The following is a 22,864-nucleotide window of genomic DNA, read 5'->3' on the forward strand; positions in this document are numbered from 1 at the left end:
AAAATATATCTCTATTAAAAAATACCCAGCCCCAGACTTCCTGGCTGACCCAGTGTAAACCACCTGCTGCTGCACACACATTATTTCCTCTATTTGAAAAAAGCAAAAATACTATCAGGGGTGCTCTGGCAGCACCTTGTTTCCCACTGACTTTGTCTCTCGGGGGTAGCCAGGCTGCGCTTACCAACGTGAAATAGAGACATTAAACAAATAACAAAACCAGGCCCTCAATCTACTGTTGCAGCACACAGAAGTACAACTGGTAGACTTCCTCTCCCCTCAGCCATGGCCTTCTTTGATGGCTGCTCACTAGTTTGAAACAACCTCCTCCCTAACATACATCCAAGTCCACCCATGGCGTCCTTTGGAGGAGGCTGAAAACACTTTTCTTCTTTTTTCCCTATGTATTTGTTACTGGACTGGGCGGAGTGTTGGGAGGGGTAGGGGTGTTCACTAGGATTTTTTTATGCTGGATAGTCAGTGATTGGCTTTCTCCTTGTAATCTGAATGTCATGGGGATAGAGCACTTTCAGAACAGAAACCACTATCATCCTTGTTAGCTGAGAAGGCAGAAGTACTTTCCACAGACAATTTCATTTTCTCTCTACCTCTGTAACTCGGCTCTCCCATTCTCCTCTACCATCCATACCTTTGGCAGTACCCTTCACCCACTCTCCTCCTCCTTCCACATCTTCTATGTCTGTAAATCTGCCATTCATTAACTCAGCAGCACTCCCCATTGCCTCCATCTGTGCTGAAATCCTTATCTGTGCCTCTCAGTTGGTCTCCTGCATCATGATCTCCATAAGTTTTCCCCCCTCCCCACTCCTAGATCATAGCATGTGCAAAACGTTGCTTCCTGTCTTCTCACAGGTATAAAAAAGTCTGCTCAGATCAACCTCCCCCTCAGACAACACCACTAATTTCCCCTGGCATTTTTTGTGTTTTGGTTTTATTGTGTCATGATTTTTTTGAATGCATGGGATTGGCATCGCTGTAATGAAAGAACCATGGCCCACTCCCGGATGATGATACGAGAAGGATTATTGCTGGCTGGAAATGTCATGCTTCAAGATTAATGGTGCATTCTCTTTCGTATCACTTCCTCTTTTCCCTTCTTAGCATCAGCCATTACAAATTCCATTTCTGGTGAAAGAGTTTTAATCATGCGAAGAGTCGCCGAAAGTGAAAGTGCTTGAACGTTTTATTTATACTCCCCTCAGCGCAAAAGCACCGGTCGGTTCAGAGCTTGATTTGAGATCCTAAAAGGCCTTAACATCTGCTTGTACCCAGCTGGAAATGCAGAGAACAAGAGGCTGGCTGTCTACAGTACATCACTCACTATTCTGCACAGGATTAAAAGAACACTCAGTGCCCCTGCCTTTGTGACTCAGTTTAGCAGTAATTCTTCCAGGACTAGGGTCAAGTGGCGCTTGATGGGTGGCTGAAGGTTCTATTAGATAAGACAGTTGGGACTGGACTGTCTTCCACATGCACAATTATTCTTCTGTGCTCTTTAACAAGAGGATGTTCAAAAGATAAGGCCCAGATTGAGGGTGCCTTTGTGTATCATGAGGTAAATACAGTGGTTGTCATAGGAGAGCATCAGTATGCTTGAAAAGATCTTACAATCTGCATGGTGGTTTTAATAAAGGGAAATTCATGGTGAACTTCAAACGTTTGGATTTTTTTTTTTAATTACATTTTTAAATTGTGGTTACGATACAGGAAAAAAAAGGGGTAGGTCTGACCTTCGCATGAACGAATGTGGCAGGGAATGCAAGGAACTTTCCCGCCCGTGCCTGTGTGTCCTGCAGAAGGGCCAGAGGTGACCATAATCACTGTGCTTCAGGGTGCACAGGAACTGCAAACCCCTTGGGGTGGAAATTGTCCTTGCAGCAGACAGCACAGGGCTATGAAAGCACCGTGACCCCTGAAGATAGCCAGTCATAAGGGAGAGCATGCTACACCCTCTAAAAGCATAGCGCAGGGCACCTGCATCACTGATGTTGGATAGCCAAGGAAAGCCCTCTGCTAGGGAGGCACAATCTCTCCTGTGATCCCACCATGGCATTGCTCCCAGCTCACACCAGGGACTAAATGCTACAGTCTGGCCCTCTGTATATTACCTTGCTCACTTCCATTTGTCCCCACATTCCTCCTGCATTACATTCTCCTTCCCAGCCCATCTCTGATGGCTCACAGGGATAATGAGCGAGAGAACTGGAGGCTAAAGCAGATGCTAACAGAGCGATTTCTATCCCTGTATTTGCTTAACGCCCTGCTCTTGCTAATGGGTAAGTAATGCAGGGATCAAGGGGTTACTGAACAGTGGATCTAGGCTCTGTTCTGCTGAGCTGCAATGCACTTCTTCACTCAAAAGCACTGTCAGGTGCTGGGTTTATCAGAGCTGGCAATCTGCCACCACTTTTGTTCCTACAAAAGGGTTTTGCTTTATTGGCTTAAAAAACAAAAGACAAATTTACATTGTCCTTTACAAGTTCTTTTCTGCTTTAGTCTTATTGGTGTATGAGAAAAATCTGGAGTCTGGTTCTCTCAAGTGATCTCTGATAAGCTCCATTTGGAACTCCTGCTACTTTAGGGAGTATGGGAGAAGGAGGGGAATCACATTAGTTCTTCATCTAGACCTTTCCCGTTGCCATGTCCTCTGCTGTTTTCAAACAGGTCTAGTGCTGTATGGTCCTCTCTTGGACGGCTCTCCTGCCGTCTTCACGTTCTCCTCTGAGACCTTATCATCACTAGATTTTTGCTTAAAATTTCCCACTGTAGACATTACAAGTAGAAGCACAAATGTAGACAGGGAACCAGTAGCTGCTGGTGTTTTAACCACTGTATTATCTAGCTCTGCTTTAAACTAGGTGGACACAGTAGGTAATATTCCAGCAGCCGTCTATAATAGGTCTCCCACCATTGCCCATAAGAAGAGCCATACTGGGTCTGACGAATGGTCCATCTAGCCCAGTGTCCTGTTTTCTCACAGTGGCCAATGACAAGTGCTTCAGAGGGAATGAACAGAACAGGTAATCATCAAGTGATCCATTCTGTCGCCCATTCCCAGCTTCTGGCAAACAGCAATCCCTGCCCATCCTGGCGAATAGCCATTGATGGACCTATCCTCCATGAACTTAACTACTTCTTTTTTGAACCCCATTATAGTCTTGGTCTTCACAACATCCTCTGCTAAGGAGTTTCACTGCGTTGTGTGAAGAAATACTTCCTTTTGTTTATTTTAAACCTGCTACCTGTGAATTTCATTTGGTGACACCCTAGTTGTCGTGTTATGAGAAGGAGTAAATAACACTTCCTTATTTACTTTCTCCACACTAGTCATGATTTTATAGACCTCTATCATAACCCCTCTTAGTCGTCTCTTTTCCAAGATGAAAAGTCCTAGTTTTATTAATCTCTCCTCATATGGATTATGGAGAAATTAATACCCCTAGTAATACCCTTAGTACTTATTACTCATACCCCTAGTAATTTTTGTTGCCCTTTTCTGTACCTTTTCCATTTCCAGTGTATCTTTTTTGAGATGGGGTGACCAGATCTGCAGGCTGTATTCAAGATGTGGGCGTACCATGGATTTATAAAGAGGCAATGTGATATTTTCTGTCTTATTATCTATCCCTTTGCTAATGATTCCCAACATTGTATTAGTTTTTTGATTGCCGCTGCACATTGAGTGGATGTTTTCAGAGAACTATCCACAATGACTCCAGTGACCAGGTTACTTTCTGTAGCAGATTTGCAACTGTGGTGACAGTTATAACAGAATTAAGAGTATATGATCACAGTCCTTTGAAGAAAAATTGACACACATGGGACCCAGAGGTGGATGTGAGCAGGTTCAATTTTCTGAAACTTCTCTAAAGGCCCTACTAGTTTCTGCAGAATTTAAGCAGAATACACAAGGCCATGGCAACAGTGTACAGTTAGCATTCAGACTTATGCATTCAGACTTATTCAGTCTTATGCTCAGTCCTCTAGGTCTCTCTTTGTTCTATCTATTGCAGGTGTGTGTGTAAAGGTGTGTATTGAGAGACAAATACACACCCTGCTAGGCCTTGTAACTTTCAAGTGCAACATTTCATACAGCAGTAAAACTGGATAAGTTATTTGTGTGACCTTTATTCTGTTCTGAAATCTTGATTTCCTCAAATGCATATGTAATTTTATCAAATAGTTTTGCTGAACAATTTTCAGCCTGTGTGCTGTTAGTGAACTCTTAGTTTATTTTAATTTATACGAAAGCATATAAGAGCACTTTGCTCTAGCATTCAGTTTAATTATTTACTGCTCTATTTTCAGTGTGTTTTTGATCACTTAAGTGACGTGCTCTATTTTTTGCTCTTGGCTTTTGGATGACTGAAGCTTTTAAAATAGGAGAATAACCATTACTGAATAATAAATACTTTCGTTCAGGTCTAACTAACCTTCCATGAGGTGGAATTGTACAGTGGATAGGGGGTTGGTGTGGAAGCAGGGAGACGTGAGTTCTAGCCCCAGCTCTGCTACTGACCTCTTGTGAAGTAACTTGCCCAAGGTCACACTTTTCTGTGCCTCATTTTTTCCACCTGTAAAATGGGGATAATGGTTTTCTTCCTTTTCTAAAATGGTTTGACATCTACAGATTAAAAATGCTGTGTGTGAACATGAGAGAGACAAGGTGGGTGAGGTATACCTTTTATTGGACCAACTTCTGCTGGTGAGAGAGACAAGCTTTTGAGCTTCCACAGAGCAATTCTTCAGGTCTGGGAAAGCTACTCAGAGTGTCACAGCTAAATACAAGGGGGAACAGATTGTTTAGTATAAGTAATTATCAAATATTTCAAGGGACAATTCAAGGTGAAGTGGCCCATTAACACCCTCCAGTAATAGGAGGGAAAGGAAGGAAGAGAAAGCCAGCTGGGAAGCGAGGTTGTTGGTGGGTTATAGATTGTTGTAATAAATCATAAATCTAGTGTCTCTATTTAGTCAGTGATTTTTAGTGTAGAGCAAAGTTATGAATTTAAGCTGCCAGGCTTGTATTTTGAAAGTGTTGTGCAGGTTTCGTTTGAGGATGAGGACTGATAGGTTAGATATAAAGTTATCACTTTGTGAAAGATGTTTACCCACAGGTGATGGGGAGTTTTTATCTCTTATCATTTTCCTGTGTGAGTTCATCGAGAGTGTAGTGATTGTCTGGTTCACCCACATAGTTGTTGTTGGGGCATTTAGTACACAGAACGAGGTACACCACGTTGTGATAGGCATGTGTAGGACCCATGGATCTTGAAAGGTGTGTGCTGGGGCATGATGATCATTGTAACAATGGCGATATGTCTGCAGGCTTTGCATCTATTGTTCTGGCAGGGTCTGGTGCTGCTTTGAATTGGTGTATCCTGGTCTGTGGAGAGCTTGCATCTGATGATCAACTTGGAGAGGCTGGGGGATTGTTTGAAAGCCAAAGTAGGAGGTTTAGGAGAGATTTCTTTCAGGATGGGGTATCCATATAAAGGACGGCCATTCCCCGAACATTCGTGTGAACAAAAAAAAACCAATCTCATAAAGGTTTGCAAATTAAAAGAGGGTGAGAAAATGGTAGAATTAAGCAAACCCTGCTCTCCACTATCACAAGTAACCCGATCATACAATCCCACTCTTGAATTTGTACAGCTCTCTCTTAAAGCTAATTCATTTGTTTGCCCCCACAACTCCCATTGGGAAGCTGTTTCAGAGCCTCACTTCTCTGATGTTTAGAAACCTTTTTCTAATTTCCAACTTGAATTTGTTCGTGGCCAGTTTATCCCCATTTGTTCTTGTGCCAATATTGTCCTTTAGCTTCAATAGTTATTCCCTCCATGGTGTATTTACAGAGAGCAATCATATCTCTTGCCTTCATTTTGCTAGGATAACAAAACTAGCGCTTCCAGTTTCTTTTCATAAGATAGCCCCAATTTCCCAAATCATCATAGTAGCTCTTCTCTGCACCTGTTCCAGTTTTAATTAATCCTTGAGAAACTCCACTAGTAACCTCCCACTAGCGCGATAGTTCATCTTTCAGCACAACCCATTCCTTTTTGCCCTTTAACTAGTTCCTTACCCACCTAACAACCGAACACTTGATTCCCGTTGGAGGGAGGGGGGTTCCTGACTGTGGATTGCAAGCCCCCTGGAGGGGCGGTGTTTAGGACACGCCACTCTCATTGATAGCATCTTCCTTGGCTAGCTTAGATGGCTTCCTGCCTACTGTGCTGGCTTTTGTATATTCCATTCTAAGGCACCTATCTCCCTCCATTCATTGTATAGGGATCTGAGGCACTTAACTTGGGAGGCGTGGATCACAGTGTTGTTCCCATGCTTTCCTAGGCACCCCCGGGTACATCTGCACTGCAAAAATAAAGCCATGGCAGTGAGTCTCAGAGACCGGATATACAGAATCAGACTCACAGGGCTTGCCCCATGGCGCTAAAAATGACAGCGTAGATATTCCTAATCTGGCTCCAGATCAGGCTCTGTAAGCAGTGAAGGGGGGTGGATCTCAGAGCCCAAGCTACAGATATTTTTAGTGCCATAGCATAAGCCCGAGTCTGTGAACCCAGGCGCTCAGACTGCCTACCACGTTTTGTTTGTTTGTTTTTGCAGCGTAGATGTACTCTTAAAGTCCCGTTGTGGATCTGGGTCTCTTTCCTTACCACATCTGATATGAAAGAAAAATGTAAAACTATCTCCATAAATGGAAAGGGCAAAATCTTAGTGTTTGCAAAAAAAATAAATATTACGTGGAAAAAAAACACCAACTAAAAAAACACCACCATGCAGTGGGATGGCTGAGATCTTAATGACACCCAATAAAGCTTGGGAATTCAGTGTTGGGATTCCCACTGCAGCTATGAGTTGACTCTCTTCCACGTATTTAATATTTTCTGGGACTATGTAACTTTTCTCCTTTAAGACAAAGGACAGGTGCCGTGTAGTGGAGGTGCTACTACAAGAAAAACAAAGAGTGAGTGAAACAGAGGGTTCTGCAATGTGTTGGTGATTCAGTAGGTGTTAGTCTTCTTTCTGACTCACTAGTGAACCACTGCAATAGCATAGCATTAGGCAAAAACCTTGTATGTTCTGCAACAAGCTGTACCTAACTTCTACAGAAAAGTATCTCTGGAGTCTGTTGCACTGACTGACTGAGCAGCTGACTAAAAATGTAATTGCAGTTTCTTTCAAAATTAAAAATGGAGGGATTTAATGTTAAAGAATTGAAAATAAATAATATGCTTGGTACAGTCCCTGTGTTATTGATACTAAATTCAATTAATTTTGATACTCCTACATTTTCAGTTTTCTATATCCTGCAGATTTTTGTATTGACAACTCATAATTGCATCACAGATGTTGTCAAAGGGAAAGCTACAGGTTTTGGCAACTGAAAAGATGTGGGAAGTAGTTAGCAGGGTGCTTCTGCAAAAATCATCCTCAGTGCAATAGTGAACAATGCTGATATTTTAATAGTCATCTTTAAGTTTCACAGTTAACACCCATGGCCCACACCTTTGAGAGCGATTGTTTCAGGCTAGCTATAGACTCTGGTAGGCAACAAGGTATAGCTCTGTGCTCAGTTCACATTTTCAAGGGTGTTGGAGATTTTCTGCAACCATGAGGGCTAGAAATATTTTTAAATGAAAATATAGACCATGAAGCAGAATTCTACGGCAATGAGTAGATGCTTCAGCAAATTCTGCAGCAATAGAACACACAGGCTATGGATTTTGGAGGTGACATCTTTTGAATGTAATGTCCAATTCTGGTCCTAAGTTCTTGTGATCATTAGAAATTCCTTCACACATTTCAAAAGGATAAGGATATTAGCTGGTGTCTCCAGAAAGAGTTTCCTAAACTTTTCTTAGTGTACCCAACCAGTAGTTTATTTGTGAAATATCTATGGGTGGAGGTGCAATGAATGTGTGACAGACTGGTACCAGTAAGAGAGTGATTCTATTTCTTGGCCCAGATCTTATGAGATGGATCTTATGAATCCTTCATGGCCTTTTTAAAAAAAACCAAGTTCTTTGCTATTTATATTGACTTTTCAGGGTGGATTGATTTAAATCAGCAACTGAAATCATGATTTAAATCAGCAAGTGGAAAGCCTCAATTTAAATAATCAATTTTAGTTAACATTTCCATTTGTACTTCAGTTATTGTCTAAAGAAATGTGCATTCTCATTGGTTGATATGACCACTAAAACATGTTGATTTTACCACTAAATAGAGCCTATACTCTGAATTTTGTACATCTTTCTGCTACCTAAGAGGACACGCTATAACTATATATGTTTATTTAAGCAATTATATAGATTAATATTTTCAGATTCTTATTAATTGTACATTTTTAGTATGTTAGAAAATGGTGAATGATATATTGCTTATTTACTAGATAATTAACTTTTTGCTCATGATCTGGGTCAAACTATATTAGGATGGTAACTGGAGTTTAAACAAACACACACACAACAGCATATAAAATGTATTTTTTAAAAACAAACAAACCTTAAATGTTTTGGATACATAAACTTCTCTTATCAAAACATGTTTCCTGATTATAACTAAATTATAATAAGTCTAGGCCTTAACATATTTGCATTAAATTCAGATTTCATTTTAAACAGTTTTATTTTTAAAAAGAAAAACTTATTATAATTTAAATAACAAAATAAAAAAATTGGTTTTAAATAAAACACTGATTTTTTAAAATTAAAAATATAATTGATTTTTTATCCACCCTGCTTTTCTGCTAACCCATTAATTTATGCATTGAAAGGAACTGATATGGTGTGATACATAATTATAAAATGGCCAAAATGAGCCACTTATTAATTATGATGTTCATTAGCTTACCTGGACTCCTATGGTGAGCAAACTGTAATTTATAATGTGCTATTACGTTATTACTCAATATATTGTGCAACAACTCTATTTAAGAAAGCATGAGTAATCCACTAGTAAACAGTAATTATTCTAATTTAATTCAAATAGATCTGGGCCAAACTTGGAACTCAGGTGAGCTCAGATCTCATGTGGTTCCTATTCCTTCTTGTATCTTGTAGTTATTACATACTTTATACCTTAAATTCCATGTCAGTATCCATGCTTAGCCAGAATAGGATGTCTAGGGCTCTGCTAGTGAATCCCTTAGCATGTCTGACCCCTGGTGTATGGCCCTGTGACATAGTGCCGTATCTGCAGGATTCCATTCTATGCAGCAATTTTGTCTCTACAGACAATACATTTTTATGCTTTTTCCATTGGTTATCCATCTAGAACAGGGGTTCTCAAACTTTTTTTGCTGGGACCCCCTTTGAAAATATTTCAGGCTGTGATGACCCACCCCAAAAGTGATGATCCCCCTTCCCCACCCCATGCCATGCCAACCTTACTTCTGTGCTGCTGCTAGGGATGGTGCTGCCTTCAGAGCTGGGCACCCGGCCAGCAACTGCTGCTCTCCAGAGACCCAACTCTGTAGGGCTCGGGCTATCAGTTGGAGCCCCAGCATGTGTGGGGCCCTCCTATAATAACCTCATGTTCCCCTGCGGGTTCATGACCCCCGGTTTGAGAACCCCTGATCTAGAGTTACCCTCTCAATCTTTTGTTGGGTCATTTTATAATTCTTGGCTGAGCTTGTAAAATTTCCTTTCAGAAATGGGCAGCAGCTGAGTCCTATTTAGTTCATATCTCTGACCCCGCAGCTCCATGCTTTTATTATTATAGATACCGTTGAGAGGATGTATAAGCAGCTTCTTTTCAGGTCTGCGCTAACCTTTAATAAGAACTGTTACACTTGCTGAAGCGCAGTCACCATTAAGGCCACAGTGGTTTCTGTAACAAAGATTCCCATGATTTGTTTCTATTTTACAATATATAACCCATAAACATATTGTGATTGAATCCCTTTAGGAATCATATAGTTCGGTCTGACAGCTCCACTAATTAGTGAATATGCAGTTATACTCTTCTCTTGCTCTGCCAGGAGGGGAAAGCGCCTAGGCAGTTGGAAGGACAGGGTGCCGAGGCTCAATGTGGTGCCTGGGAAGAATGGAGCAGTTGGAGGCTTTTCACCATCCCTTTCAACTCCGAGATCAAAGAACTGTTAAAGTAGGTCAGGCAGAGAGGCCCTTGCCCACAGCTTCCTGCTCCTTCAAGCAGTATCTCCTGCTGACTCCCAGATGGACCAGAATGTGCCCAACAGCTGTCCCCACAGCAGGCTCCTGGAAGACTGAGGGATGAGTATTTCCCTGCGTGCTAATGGAAGGGGCCCTAAGTGAGCTGGGGGCACCTGCATCAGTGTTGCAATCCAGTCTCAGGCTATTTCCTCTTAGCCCTAAAGCCCAGCACCTGGAGTCCTGTGGTGATGTGCAAATCCCTGCTTTTGTTCACCCAACATTTACATCTCTAGCCCAGAGAAAAGCTTGAAGCCTGACCCCCGGGGTGGGCAGGCTCCAAAACCAGCGGGACTGGGCTTTTAGTATATCTATATTTCAAAAAGCCTGGGATTTCCAACCCTGATCTCATGGTTTTTTGGAGGCCAGAGCCAGGCTCTGTGAACTCTTGGGGGACTGAAGGCTGCAATAGGATAGGGCCTCTCTCCTCAGAGTCCCAACCCGCCCCAGGGGGAGCTGCCCCACTCGGGGGGTCCCGGCCAGCTCAGCCCCCTGGGGAGTCGCCCCCCACTTGGGGGGTCCCGGCCAGCTCTGCCCCATGGGGAACGAAGGGGAGGGGGTGGCTAGCCTCGCCCCATGCAGAGCCCCCCCCGCCCCGCGGGGTCCCGGCCATGGGACCGAGGGCCGAGCTGGGAAGGGACCAGAGGCGCCTCAGCCGGCCCCGGGGAGGGAGGGAGCCAGCGAGGCTCGGCGAGGCTCGGCTCCCCGCACCGCCGGTAGGTGGCCGGGGCAGGCGGGTCACATGACCCCCGGTCGCTGCTGCTGCTGCTGCTGCTGCTGCTGCCACAGAAGCAGAAGTGGGAGCCTCGGAGAGTCCCAGCCACCGACCGGCCTGGCAGCGCCGGAGGCACCGGCCCCGGCCCCCTTGGCGCTCCCGCCGCCTCCAGCGCAGCGCAGCGCCGCGCACCGGCCGGGGAGGCTCCCGGGGCTGCAGCGCCCCGCGCCCAGGTGAGCCGGGGGGGCGGGCAGGCGCCGCTCGCCGCCGGGGTCGTGGTCGGGGCTGGGGGCTGGAGGTGGGCGCGCTGCTCCGGCCGGCAGCTGTCCGCCGGCCGGCACCTGTCCGTCCCCCCCCCCCCCCCCGGGCGGGGGCCGCGCTGTGGCCGGGGCTGGGCTCGCCAGCCCCTGGCAGCTGGGCTGGGGCCGGAGGCGCGGAGCTCGCTGCTGCGAAAAGAAGGAAGGAAACCCTGCGGGCAGCTCCGGGCGCCTCTCCCAGCCCGCGCTCCGGCTCCTGGCCCGGCCGGCTCCCTGTGTGTCTTCGCCCTGCCTCGTGGTCCTGCGGTTGGTACGGGAAGGGCCTTCGGGGCTGCTCCCCCCCCGTCACCTCTGGCTGGCCTCAGGCTGTCAAGCCCCCCCCCCCCCTCGTCGCCGCTGTGGTCCGCTATAACCTGTGCTGAGAGCGGTGCCCGCTTGTGCTTGGCGCTGTACACACCCAGCTAGGAACAGTTCCAGGCCCAAGGGGCGCGTGCAGTCTTTGCCAAGAAAGACAAAGCAGGGGCGTATAGAGTCTGTGACTGAGCTGGGCATTGAACGCAAGTCTAGTCCCCAATCCACTAGGCTATATCCCTTCCTCTTCCCACAGTGGGATGTGGGCAGACAATTCACATGATGGGGGGTCCTGCACACACCACATCGGGGGACTGGAAATGTACTGTATAACCTCACTAATTTGAACTAAAGGCTAGCAAAACATTGCAAATAACTGAGAACAACCATAATGCAACATAAGATATACAACCTTTATTTATTAGGATAATTACCATTTAATTCAAATTACAATTCAACATAGGGTTAATAGAGATTTTACAAATGGGGACTTCAGGCACACAAATATTAAGTGATGTGCCTGAGGTCATAGATCTCTTGATTGTGCCACCAGACCATCCTTTCTGCCCCACCTAGGATGCCTGGAAAGCTCCTCACATATCATGGGTGCAACTACAAGAAATAATTTTCGGAATAAATGCAGCAGCATCTCAGTAACCTACATGTTATAATTTGTCTTTAGTGCAATTTTTTCTCTCCTCCTGTTTCTCAGCAAAGATCTATTAACAGGTAGGTGTGGAGCGGTCTTGGGATACAACAAAGTTGTCTTTATAAGTTATGAAGCACTATAATGAAGTATAGTAACTAAAGTTACTAACTAAAGTTACAATTGTAAAGTTACAATTGTCCTAATTAATAAATAATTCTCAGAAATTTTAGGAGTGGAAATTTATTAAGACCAATGTACCATATACATTGAAAAGTGTACAAAATGTCACCCTTATTAGCCAACTTCCTGTATTAATAGTCTGTCCCAAAGCATCCCTCAAATGAAATAAATGTAATTCTTTAATTTGTCAGGTTTCACCTTACAGCTAATGTTTGTCCCTCTGAAAGATGGATCAGATCTGTGTTTTGTTAGATTCTCAAGAAAATGATATTCATTTAGATGTCAGGCATTGGCTGTATATAATTCAGTGGAGCATTAAAAAAAACTGAACATCTAAAAGTTATTTTTTAAAGATTCAGTGCTACAGATCTGAATTATGGCCTGATTGATGTTCATGCAATTCTTAATTTTGGGTGGGGGAGGGGGAAGAAGGGAGAGACTGAGAACAGCACTGCATGTTTGAAAGTCAAACTCAGATCAAGGATTTCCTTTGATTTCTTCTCCCCAGGCATTGCCGTTATCTTCTATTATTGGAAGGCATTGTAACAGAAGGGGTTATGGCTAGATGGTTGGATATGAATCCACAATAATTTCATGAATGAATTATGTGATTAGTCCTATAGAGACAAAAAGGTCGATAGCACTTTTGGCTAACCCCTACCCACACAGTGACCTGCATAGGTAATTTGTCATTGTTCCCTGGGGATTGTCCTATACAACTCCCATTAGAGTTAATAGAAGAATTTAATAGGAATAAATGGGTACAGAACACCATAAACTTCCATAGCGCTTTGCAGAACATGGGCTAAGACATGGTTCCTGCTCCAGGGAGCTTAGCATCTAACGTAAAATGGGATAACGGTGCAGGGCAGAGATCATTAGCCTCTTCATCAGTGCACAGTAGGAAGGATTCAGTGAAGAAGTGGAATTTAAGAAGGGATTTGAAAGAGAAGGGTGACGACAGCAGAGAACTCTGAGAAGGTTGGGAGATGTGAAAGGAGTGGATAATGAGATGGTGAAAAGAAAGTAAGTAATGAGAGGGAGGGAGGGAGATCTATTAGTAAAGAGCAGGTCAGGACACAGTGATTGAGGGTAGTTAGGTTAAAGAAGGTTACAGAAGGGAATTGAGAAGCAGGAGAGTCAGACTGGTTATCAACATGGAAACTGAAACTGCTCAAATGAAGGGTGGTGGACTGAGGAGAGAGGAAGAGAACCAGAAGAGATTCTGAAGCTGGTGGTTGAAGCTTCTCCGAAGGGCTTTAAGACCTTCCTGCTCCTGGGTTCTGGTTGAGGGGGATGGTCAAGAAAGCTGTGGTGGTGGCAACCACTGCTCCTTGTGTGAAAATTAAACCACTTCCTCCTTTGCTCGTGGATGAAAGAGTTGGCTCCACAGTGCCCATTGTGTGCAGGGTTCTGCACCAGGGTGAGATGTAACCATGACTATAATTAGTTCACGGCTGCAGTGATGTGCAGGAGACTGAGACATGGAAGCTTGTTGTTATTTATGAGCGTTGTAGCATGTGCATTGGGACTCTTGTGTCTCAGTGATCTCCTCGCTTGATGGCCGTTGTGCACAGAAATGTGTGCCGTCTGTCACCTCAGTACGAGAGGAGGAGACCACGTGGAGATGTAAGTTCCGCGTGGTCTGCTGAGACTACTCAAAGGAGTCCAAATTCTGGTGATTTGACTGAGATTTGGTCCCTTTAGTGATGCTTCTGGAGCACCCTGTAAAGAAAATGATTCGCTGAAGGATTCAAAGCTTATTTCTCATCTTTTGGGATCAATGAGGTGCCCCTTAGTGAAAAAAAAAAAAAAAAAAAAAAAAAAAAAGGACCTGCAGACACTATTATGTGGTGTAGAAGGACCCAGGACACGCTTCTTTTGGAAAAGCTTACTGACAACACAGAAGTGGGCTCCAGTGTTTACAATACAATTAGGCCAAGTCTACACTAGAAACATTTATATGTCTATATGTACTGGTATAGCTATACTGGCAAGCTCTCTTGTTGTTGACACAGCTGGTAAAAAAGTTCTTTTGCTAGGATAGCTTATACTGGTTTGGCTAGTGAAATAAGTTACAGCAACAAAAGCATTTCTGTGCCTGTGTAACTGCATTACACTAGGGCTTTTGTTGGTATAGAAATGTTGCAAACAAATCACACTTCTGACTGACATTCCTATACCAGCAAAAGTTTCTAGTGCATACCTAGACTTAGAATTTAAACAAATAATCCCTTGTATTTAGCTCATTTCTTGATTATTTGTAACAGGTTTCTTTATTATAAGATAGGCACAATCTTCTCTCGTGCACGTGTGCATCTCTTTTTAGTTACAGATGCTTTCTCCTTTTGGTCACAGGCTCTTGGTCTTGGACTTCTCTTATACGGTTTTCTCTCCCACGTCTTCTCTGTTGTTTCTGGGGAGAATCAAATCTTATACTACATAAAATATAATTTTGAGCCTCCTGCATAGTGCTGCAGATAATATTTTAAAGATACATATCCACATGTGTAACTGTGTGGGCATGCAAGTCAAGGATCATGTGGATTTACTCTACCTTTGCCTGCTTGCAATTCTAGCTTTCCTGCATACATCTCAGGGATGGGGAGAGCATTTGTTCACATACTGTTATAAATTTGGGCCAGAATGACCTTAGCTTGCCTTATGCTACTGTGGAACATTAGATAACACTATCTAGGAGGAGGAAGTCATTATCGTTGCATTGTTCATGAAGCGGAGGAGTTTTTGTTTTGTTGTTTAGAATCTGAGATCATATTTCACTGAATGCTAAAGCTGCCCCACCCACCTGATTGTTCTGAGTCTTCTACACTGGGTCACTGATCCCTCCCCCAGCAAAACACATTTCTTCTTGGAAACCTCACAGACTAGGTAGGACTGTTGTCAAGCTTAGCTATGAGACTGTATGCTTGCACGTGAAGGGCAGTGATTTATGTTGATCTTCTTTCAACACGGATCCATTTTTTTGTAAATCAAAGGAAATAACTTTACTTTGTTTTTATTTAAATATTAAATTTGTTCCCTTCTTTCCTTCCCTTTTTCAGCAGATCTGGAACATATCAGTTTGATGAAATTTGATTTAAAAAAATGTCCAGAAAGACCACAGACTATGGAGCGCTGCCGGAATATGAGAGGAGCCAGATCAAAAGGACTCTGGAGCTGGGAACGGTTATGACGGTGTTCAGTCTCAAGAAGTTTACTCCAGAAAGGAGGACCATCCAAGTCATAATGGAAACCAGGCAGGTGGCCTGGAGCAAGACAGCTGACAAGATAGAAGGTTTCTGTGAGTATTATCAAGGCATACCAGAATTCGGAGTTTATTACTGATAAATGTTATTGACAAAGGCTCATTTAAATCAGCATTTGGCAGTTTAATTATGCTCTTGGGTGAAAAGACGCAAACTTTAAAAATTTCATTTTGTGAGCCTTCTCGGTTTACTGTAAGGTAGACCAAATGTCTTCTACAATTCATTAGTTAAGCAGTTTGCGCTGCTGAAGGCTAACTTACTGCTATTGTGAGGCTTTCCTTCCTAGAGGCTTTTTGTCAAAGGCTAAAGATTCAGATCCTGATTTTGCAACCTTACTCATACATAAGAAGGGCTAACTTGCACAAGTAAAAGTTGTAGGATCAGGCTATTAGTACTTACTAAAAAAACCAAACACAACCAAATTTAAAACATACTGTGAAGAAACTTAATGCACAAGGTCTTGGGTTGGGAGTCTGTTTTTTTAGAGAGTCCAGTTTGGATGAACTGGGGAGGCTGGGTTGGGAAAGCCCATTTACAAACTTTGTGGTTGTTTGTCTTTACCTATAACTCATTAACATTTTTAAAAATAAATGTTTGCAGATTATAATTTTATACTAAGAGTCAGCGTCTCAGGTTATTTTCAATTCTGAGCCATTTCACTACGAGAAGGGGGAAAGATTCTGGGTATCAATGGCAAACTGGAATCATCTGTTAATTTGTATGTCTTGCAGTCTCGTTGGAAGGGTATATAGGCCTGAAATGCAACCCTATATTAAATTTTACTAGGTGTGTTAGAGGTATGTTTCCTTAGTATGAAAGCTTTGTTGCCATACTCTGTGTTTAAAAAAAAAAAAAAATTCTCTATACATGGATCTCTTAGTCTTCACAATAAAATCAAATCACAATTAAAAAAATACAAACTGGACAACAAAAATAAAACAAAAAATGAAACTATCCAATAAAACCTATGTAGGGATCTGAAAAAAAAGGACAAAAAAATCATAGAAATGTAGGGCTGGAAGGGGCCTTGAGAAGTCAAGTCTGGCTCCTGAGCTGCGGCAGGACTAAGTATACCTAGACCAGCGGTTCTCAACCGGTGGTACGCCGAAGAAGGCTGGGTGATACGTGAGCCGTACTGCGCCGCCGAATCCGCCGCTGGAAGTGCCCTCCCACCCACCCTCGCGAAACCCTGCCGCCGAAAAGGGGCAAACGGCGGAAGGGTTTCGGCGGAGGGCATTGTTTCCCCCATGTAACCCACTGCCGCCGAAAGTCCCCCGCCACCGCGAAACCCCGCCGCCGCCGCCGCCGAAAGTCCCCCCCCCCTTTTTTTCCCGAGTGGTACTCAGGAAAAAAAGGTTGAGAACCGCTGACATAGACCATCCCTGACAGGTGTATGTGTAACCAGTTCTTATCAACCTGCTTTGGAAACCTACTCCAGAGCTTAACTTCCCTAACAATTAGAAAGTTTTCCTAATATTTTATTGCATCTCTCTTGCTGCAGATTAAGCCCATTACTTCTTGTCTACCTTCAGTGGACATGAAGAATAATTGATCCTTTTTATAACAGCCTTTAACATATTTGAAGGCTTATCAGGTCTCCTCTCAAGTCTTCTTTTCTCAAGACTAAACATGCCCAACTTATAAAATCTTTCTTTGTGTCAGGTTTTGTAATCCTTTTATCACTTTTGTTGCTCATCTCTGGACTCTCCAATTTGTCCACTTTTTTCCTAAGGTGTGGTGCCCAGAATTGGACACAGTACTCCAGCTGAGGTCTCATCAGTGCTAAGTACAGCAGAACAATTGCCTTCCAAGTCTTACGTAGGACACTACTGATAATACACCCCAGAATGATATTAGCCTTTTTTGCAACCACATCACATTGTTGACTTTTATTCAATTTGTGATCCTCTGTGCCTCCCAGGTCCTTTTCAGCAGTACGACCACCTAGCCAGTTATTCCTATTTTGTAGCTATGCATTTGATTTTTCTTTCCGAAGTGAAGTACTTTGTACTTGTCTTTATTGAATTTCATCTTGGTGATTTCAGACCAATTCACTAATTTGTCAAGGTTGTTTTGGATTCTAATCCTGTCCTCCAAAGTAATAGCAACCTCTCACAGGTTGGTATCGTCCATGGATTTTATAAGCATACTCTGTACTCCATTATCCAAGTCATTAATGAAAATGTTGACTTATACCATACCCAAGACTGACCCCTGCGGGACTCAACTAAATACATCCTCTCAGTTTGACAGCAAACCATTGAGCAAACTACTCTTTGAGTATGGTCTTTCAACCAGTTATCCACCCATTTTATAGTAATTTTATCTAGAGCATATTTCCCTAGTTTATTTATGAGAATGTCATGTGGGATTATGGCAAAAGCCTTACTAAAATCAAGCTATATCATGTCTACTGCTTCCTCTCATCCGCTAGGAATGAGTAACCCTATCAAAGAAGGAAATTGTGTTGGTTTGGCACGATTTGTTCTTGACAATTCCATGCTGGCTATTCCTTATAACCCTCTTGTCCTCTAGGTGCTTACAGATTGATATTTGTTCCAATATCTTTCCAGGTATCTAAGTTAGACTGCCTGGTCTGTAATGCTATAGGTCTTGCTTATTTCCCTTTTTAAAGATAGGTAATATGTTTGCCCATATCCAGTCCTCTGGGTCTTCACTTGTCTTCCATGAGTTCTCAAAGATAATTCCTCTTGGAGACCGTTGCGATTGCAGTCATTTCTGGGTAACAGTCTGTCTGTCTTTGAACTGCACTTAATTTCCAGCCTAATGCAAGTGGTTGTTCCTGGATAAATAACTTTGGATGGAGATACTTGTCTGGTTCCAGAAGAAGTGATCTGGGGAAGCCTAGAGACCTTGGGCCTTACAGATGGTAGCAAATGGGTATAGCCAGAGACTAGACAATCTCCATTTTCAAAGTCCTCCACTGCACTGTGGGATTTGCCATCCTGTTTTAAACTTAAAACCCTCCTTTACCAGCATGACTGGACAAGCATTTCATATAGAGAGCATCAACGACTTAAAAGTCACTGTGTACAAAGGAGATTTTTTTTTTTTGACAAAAATAGTCCTCTGTGAAACCTTTCTCTACGTTTCTTTGACTCAGAGTTGCAGATTATTCATATTCTCTTGGAAGGAAGTGCTGTATCAATGAAAGATCACTGGGTTGGATTTACAGATGAAGTAAATCAAGTAAATTCCTTGACTTCAACAGAGCCACACGGATTTAGAGCAGCTGAGAATCTGGCTCTATGTATTTGGCCGATGCATTACCCCCAGTGGAAATGAGACTGCTGCTTCAAATGTCTTTGGGACTAAGAATACTTATTTATTTAGGGCTGGAGCCTGACTTTACAATCCAGCCTGAATAAGGGATAGCAAGTTGAAGTCTTGTTCCTGCTTCCCCTTGCTCGAGGGGGAGGAAGAGGAAGTAATGTGCCCCAGCGCCTCTGACACAATTTACTTCCCACTCTGCCTATCTGTGTTTACACTGCTGAGTGGCTTGTTGACAGAAGAAGCAAACATCAGCCCTGACATGTTTGCTATCAATCCCCTTTTGGACCTGAAGAATGTCTAGCTTTAGCGCTGTGGCATCTGAGGTGAATCTAAGGAAATCTAGATTGTGTAAGAGGATCAAAATAGATTTTACTATGTGTACTAGAAAGTCCAAAACCTTTGGCAAATGCACAGTGGCGGGCATGCGCAGTTTTCCAGCTCTGCCGAAATTGAGATAGCAGCTTGCTTGCTTTCCTTTGTGGCTGCATTTTCTGTTGCAGAGGTGTAAGAGAGCTGTCTTCCAGTTGCAAGGTGAGAGGTTGTTGATAAGGAAACAAGACTCTCCATGTCCCAGGCTGCTTGGCTGATTTTAATGTGTGCCTTAAAGGTTTTTGGTGCTGATTCAAATGCTCACAGACACCTTCTTCGGCAGTGGAAACTGGATTTTCCTGTCTAACAGAGGCAGAGTCAATTCCCACCAGCACATCAGGGTGAGCATCCTGAAAACCTGGGACAGGAGTTTGGGTGTTCTCTGTCACCTCCTCTTTTATACCTGGGGGGACAGTCATGTGTCTGCTCCCTTCCAGGCAAGCCAGCCGCACATTCCCTCTCAAAATCTGAGCATGGGACAGTCCTCCATGCCCTGCAGAGCGAGACTTGTCCCCAGTCCAGCTGCAACCTGCTGGCAGCTCACCTCAGGGACTGCTCTCTTGGTGACAGGGGCCATTCCCTTCCCCTCTGGTGGGCAGGAGCCAGCCTCAGCCCTCCCCCCACCAGGAGACACGCAGGCCTCCTCCACCGTAACTTCTGGGGGGTTCCGCCCCCATCTCCTGGGCTCTCAGCATGGTATTCCTGACCGCTGCAGGTCACCACTCTGATTGCCCATTTTTATGCAGTATTATATTTGATTTGCTCGATATCAGCGATATAAAAACTGCAGTAAATTCACTTCTTCAACTACTACTGTTTTACGATTAAAAGAATCGACCAGTGATTAAGAATTATAGTACTGCGCGATGCCCCAAGACCACACCGTCCCTCTCCTGCCTTTTGGAGCGCTGTGTCTCGTGCACACAGCGCTCCACGCGCTGCCGCCAGAGTACACAGATCTCGTGGCAGCGCGTCAGGCCGTGACATCTCGCGGCGTTGTACTCTCTGGCGGCAGCGCAGAGATCTCGCGGCAGCACGCGAGGCCACCAGAGAGTCCAAGGTCACGAGATCTCGCAGCAGCGCATGCTGCCACCAGGGGCCGGACCAAAAAGGTTGGTGGGCCGTATCTGGCCCGCGGGTTGGATGTTTGATACCCCTCTTCTAAGCCTTCACACTGTATTTGCACGGTAGCGAGGGACACACAGATCTTGCATCCTCCCACTACTTGGATCCATGCTTCCAGGCCATGTAATATGTGTCTCTCTAGGGCCCAGCCTGGCCTAACTAGAGAAAGTTGCGCTCCTGTGTCCCTCCATCCACAGCCTCCCTGCCGTTTATCTTGATATCTCTGAGAAACTCCTTACTACCCCCTGCACCCACAACCGCCACAAAGCTGGTCATGAAAATGGGGGGTGCCTCCTGGGCCTTCGGAGCTAGAATCACTGCATTCACTTGGGCTGGGGGGAGTGAACCCCTTTCAGCCCCCAGGCACTGATTTTTCAAATGCTCAGTGGAGTTGCAATTGTAACACCTTCTTGGACCCTCCTCTTTTATAGTGGAGCTATACTGGGTTTTTCTAGATGAGACAGGGCTCCTGGGGGGGCGATCGCTTGCCTTCCCAGCCCCCCTCCTTCTTCACAGGGATAAAATGAGATCCCCCTTTAGAACTGGGTTTCTGCCTCTCCCCCTGAGGCTTATGGCCCATAGACATCTGTGCCTGCTCAAAGGAATCTGCCATTGCGGCCATTTCTGTTCCCGATTTCAGATTCTTATCCCACAGGCTATTCCTTACATCATCCGTACGCATGCTCAGAAATCGCTCTTGCACTATGAGGTCAAAGAGCTGGTCGTATGTGTCAACCCCCTTTCCCTTGATTCACTTCTTCAATAAATCACATCATTTATAAGCATATTTGCTAAGAGTCATGCCTGTATCCCGCTCAAGATTCCTAAATTTCATTCTGTGCACCTCAGGTGTAATCTGAAATCTTTGCAGGACAGCCCTCTTGAATGCATCATACTTTAAAGCCTCCTCAATTGGCATCTCATTAAACACAGACAAAGCTTTGCCCGACGACTCTGATATGAGAGTGGGAACATTTTTCTGCACTGCATAAAGCTTTTCAAAAGTAGTGGAGTGCTCCTCGATGTAATCTGTCTCTTTGTAAGCAGGACACGGCTTATCAAAGCTGAGTGTTTTAAGTGTGGAAGATGATGCTGGAGACATAGGAACACCTGGGATGCTGCCGTGTCTGTCCATCATCTCCAGCTGGTATTTTCTCTCTCTCTTTGTCCTCCATGATTCTCTGGTGGGTTCTTTCTTCAGCTTCCCTAGTTTTCTGCTCTGCTGCTTTGGTTCTCTCTGTGGCCTCTTTAGCTGCAGCAAAAGTCAATTCTTGCTGTTTTAACTCCAAGGCATGCCTGTGAGCGACTTCCTCAGCTTCCTTGGCTGCAATTGCCTCTTGCTGCTTTGACTCCAAAGCACGGCTGTGTACAGCTTCCTCAGCTTCCTTGGCTGCAATTGCCACTTGCTGCTTTGACTCCAAAGCATGTCTGTGGGTGGCTTCCTCAGTTTCCCTGGCCTCAGCTGCTTCTTTAAGCTTCATTTCTGCTTGCCACTTTTGGATCCCATGTTCTCTCTCTTTCTCTTGAGCTTGTAGCTGAGCCAACTCCAGGTTTGCAGCTGCCTCATTGCCAGACATCTTTGTGTTTCCCTGGGCTTATTTCCCTCTCCTGAAATAAACAAACAGAAAATAACAAACTGGGATCTCCTCCTGACTGTTTTCAGCCATTGCACTTAAGGCTCACTTAAAATCACCAATACCAGCGTTCAAAGTGTGAACCTCTTTCAGAACAACAAGCAATGCATAGACCCTGTGCTCGCTGAGCCACTGTGACGTTCCCCCTGCATTCTGGACTGGTGTGTAGTTGTCACCCCAATTCTTCACTCCTGGGCCCCGACTTACCCCGCTTCACTGTGTGACCCACCCACTCCTGGGTAGGCCCACGCCCAGCCTCCTGCATTCCTCACGTAGCGAAGGAGTGGTCTGGCCAGCCACTCATGGGATAGTCCCCCAGCAAACACCCCAAGTCCCGGATGCAACCCCGGGAACTGCTGTCTTGCAGGGTTCAGTGCTGCACACTTGTTTGTCAATTTATCAAAGAAATTGATATGTCACTTGAAGTGAGGTCTCTGCACACACTCAATCCACACGCACTGTTTTAGATAAAGCAAACAAATAAGTTTATTGACTATAGAAAGATTTTAAGTGAATCTAAATCAGATTATTAATAAGTCAAGGAGTTAATCACAGTCAACTAAAAGATAACTCGCATCTTAACCTAAGATTAATATGTCAGTCTGTATTCAGCTTACCACACAGGCTGGTTGCGATGACCCTAGCAACCAGAGCCCCTCTCCCTGTGGGTAGATTCTCAGTCTTTGGTGTTGATTAGAAGATGGATTCCAGGGGAGACTCAAGAGACAAAGATGCCTCAGCTTTTGACAAGTTTCCCCAGCGCCCCCTGGGGTCAGGTGATCGGCCCTGTCCGACAGTGTGCATGATTTC

The 22,864-nt window shown here is 44.2% G+C and overlaps 1 protein-coding gene across 3 annotated transcripts in view; it reads left to right on the forward strand.

The window, feature by feature from the left end:
• Nucleotides 1–11,069: 11,069 nt before the first annotated feature.
• PLCG2 (phospholipase C gamma 2) overlaps nt 11,070–22,864 on the forward strand; it is an 80,652-nt gene continuing 68,857 nt past the window's right edge. For 2 of the 3 annotated variants that reach the window (XM_067540155.1, XM_067540153.1), the window contains exons 1-2: nt 15,244–15,255; nt 15,429–15,667. In XM_067540155.1, the coding sequence (XP_067396256.1) occupies nt 15,472–15,667 (196 nt within the window). In that variant the 5' untranslated portion in view covers nt 15,244–15,255; nt 15,429–15,471. Of the gene's footprint in view, nt 11,163–15,243; nt 15,256–15,428; nt 15,668–22,864 lie in introns of those variants that run through there. The other variant, XM_067540154.1, reaches the window with a different exon arrangement.

The sequence above is a fragment of the Emydura macquarii genome, unplaced genomic scaffold, assembly GCF_026122565.2.
Source record: "Emydura macquarii macquarii isolate MOO-44397 ecotype Brisbane River unplaced genomic scaffold, CSIRO-AGI_Emac_v2 contig_561, whole genome shotgun sequence".
NCBI classification, from domain to species: Eukaryota; Metazoa; Chordata; order Testudines; family Chelidae; genus Emydura; species Emydura macquarii.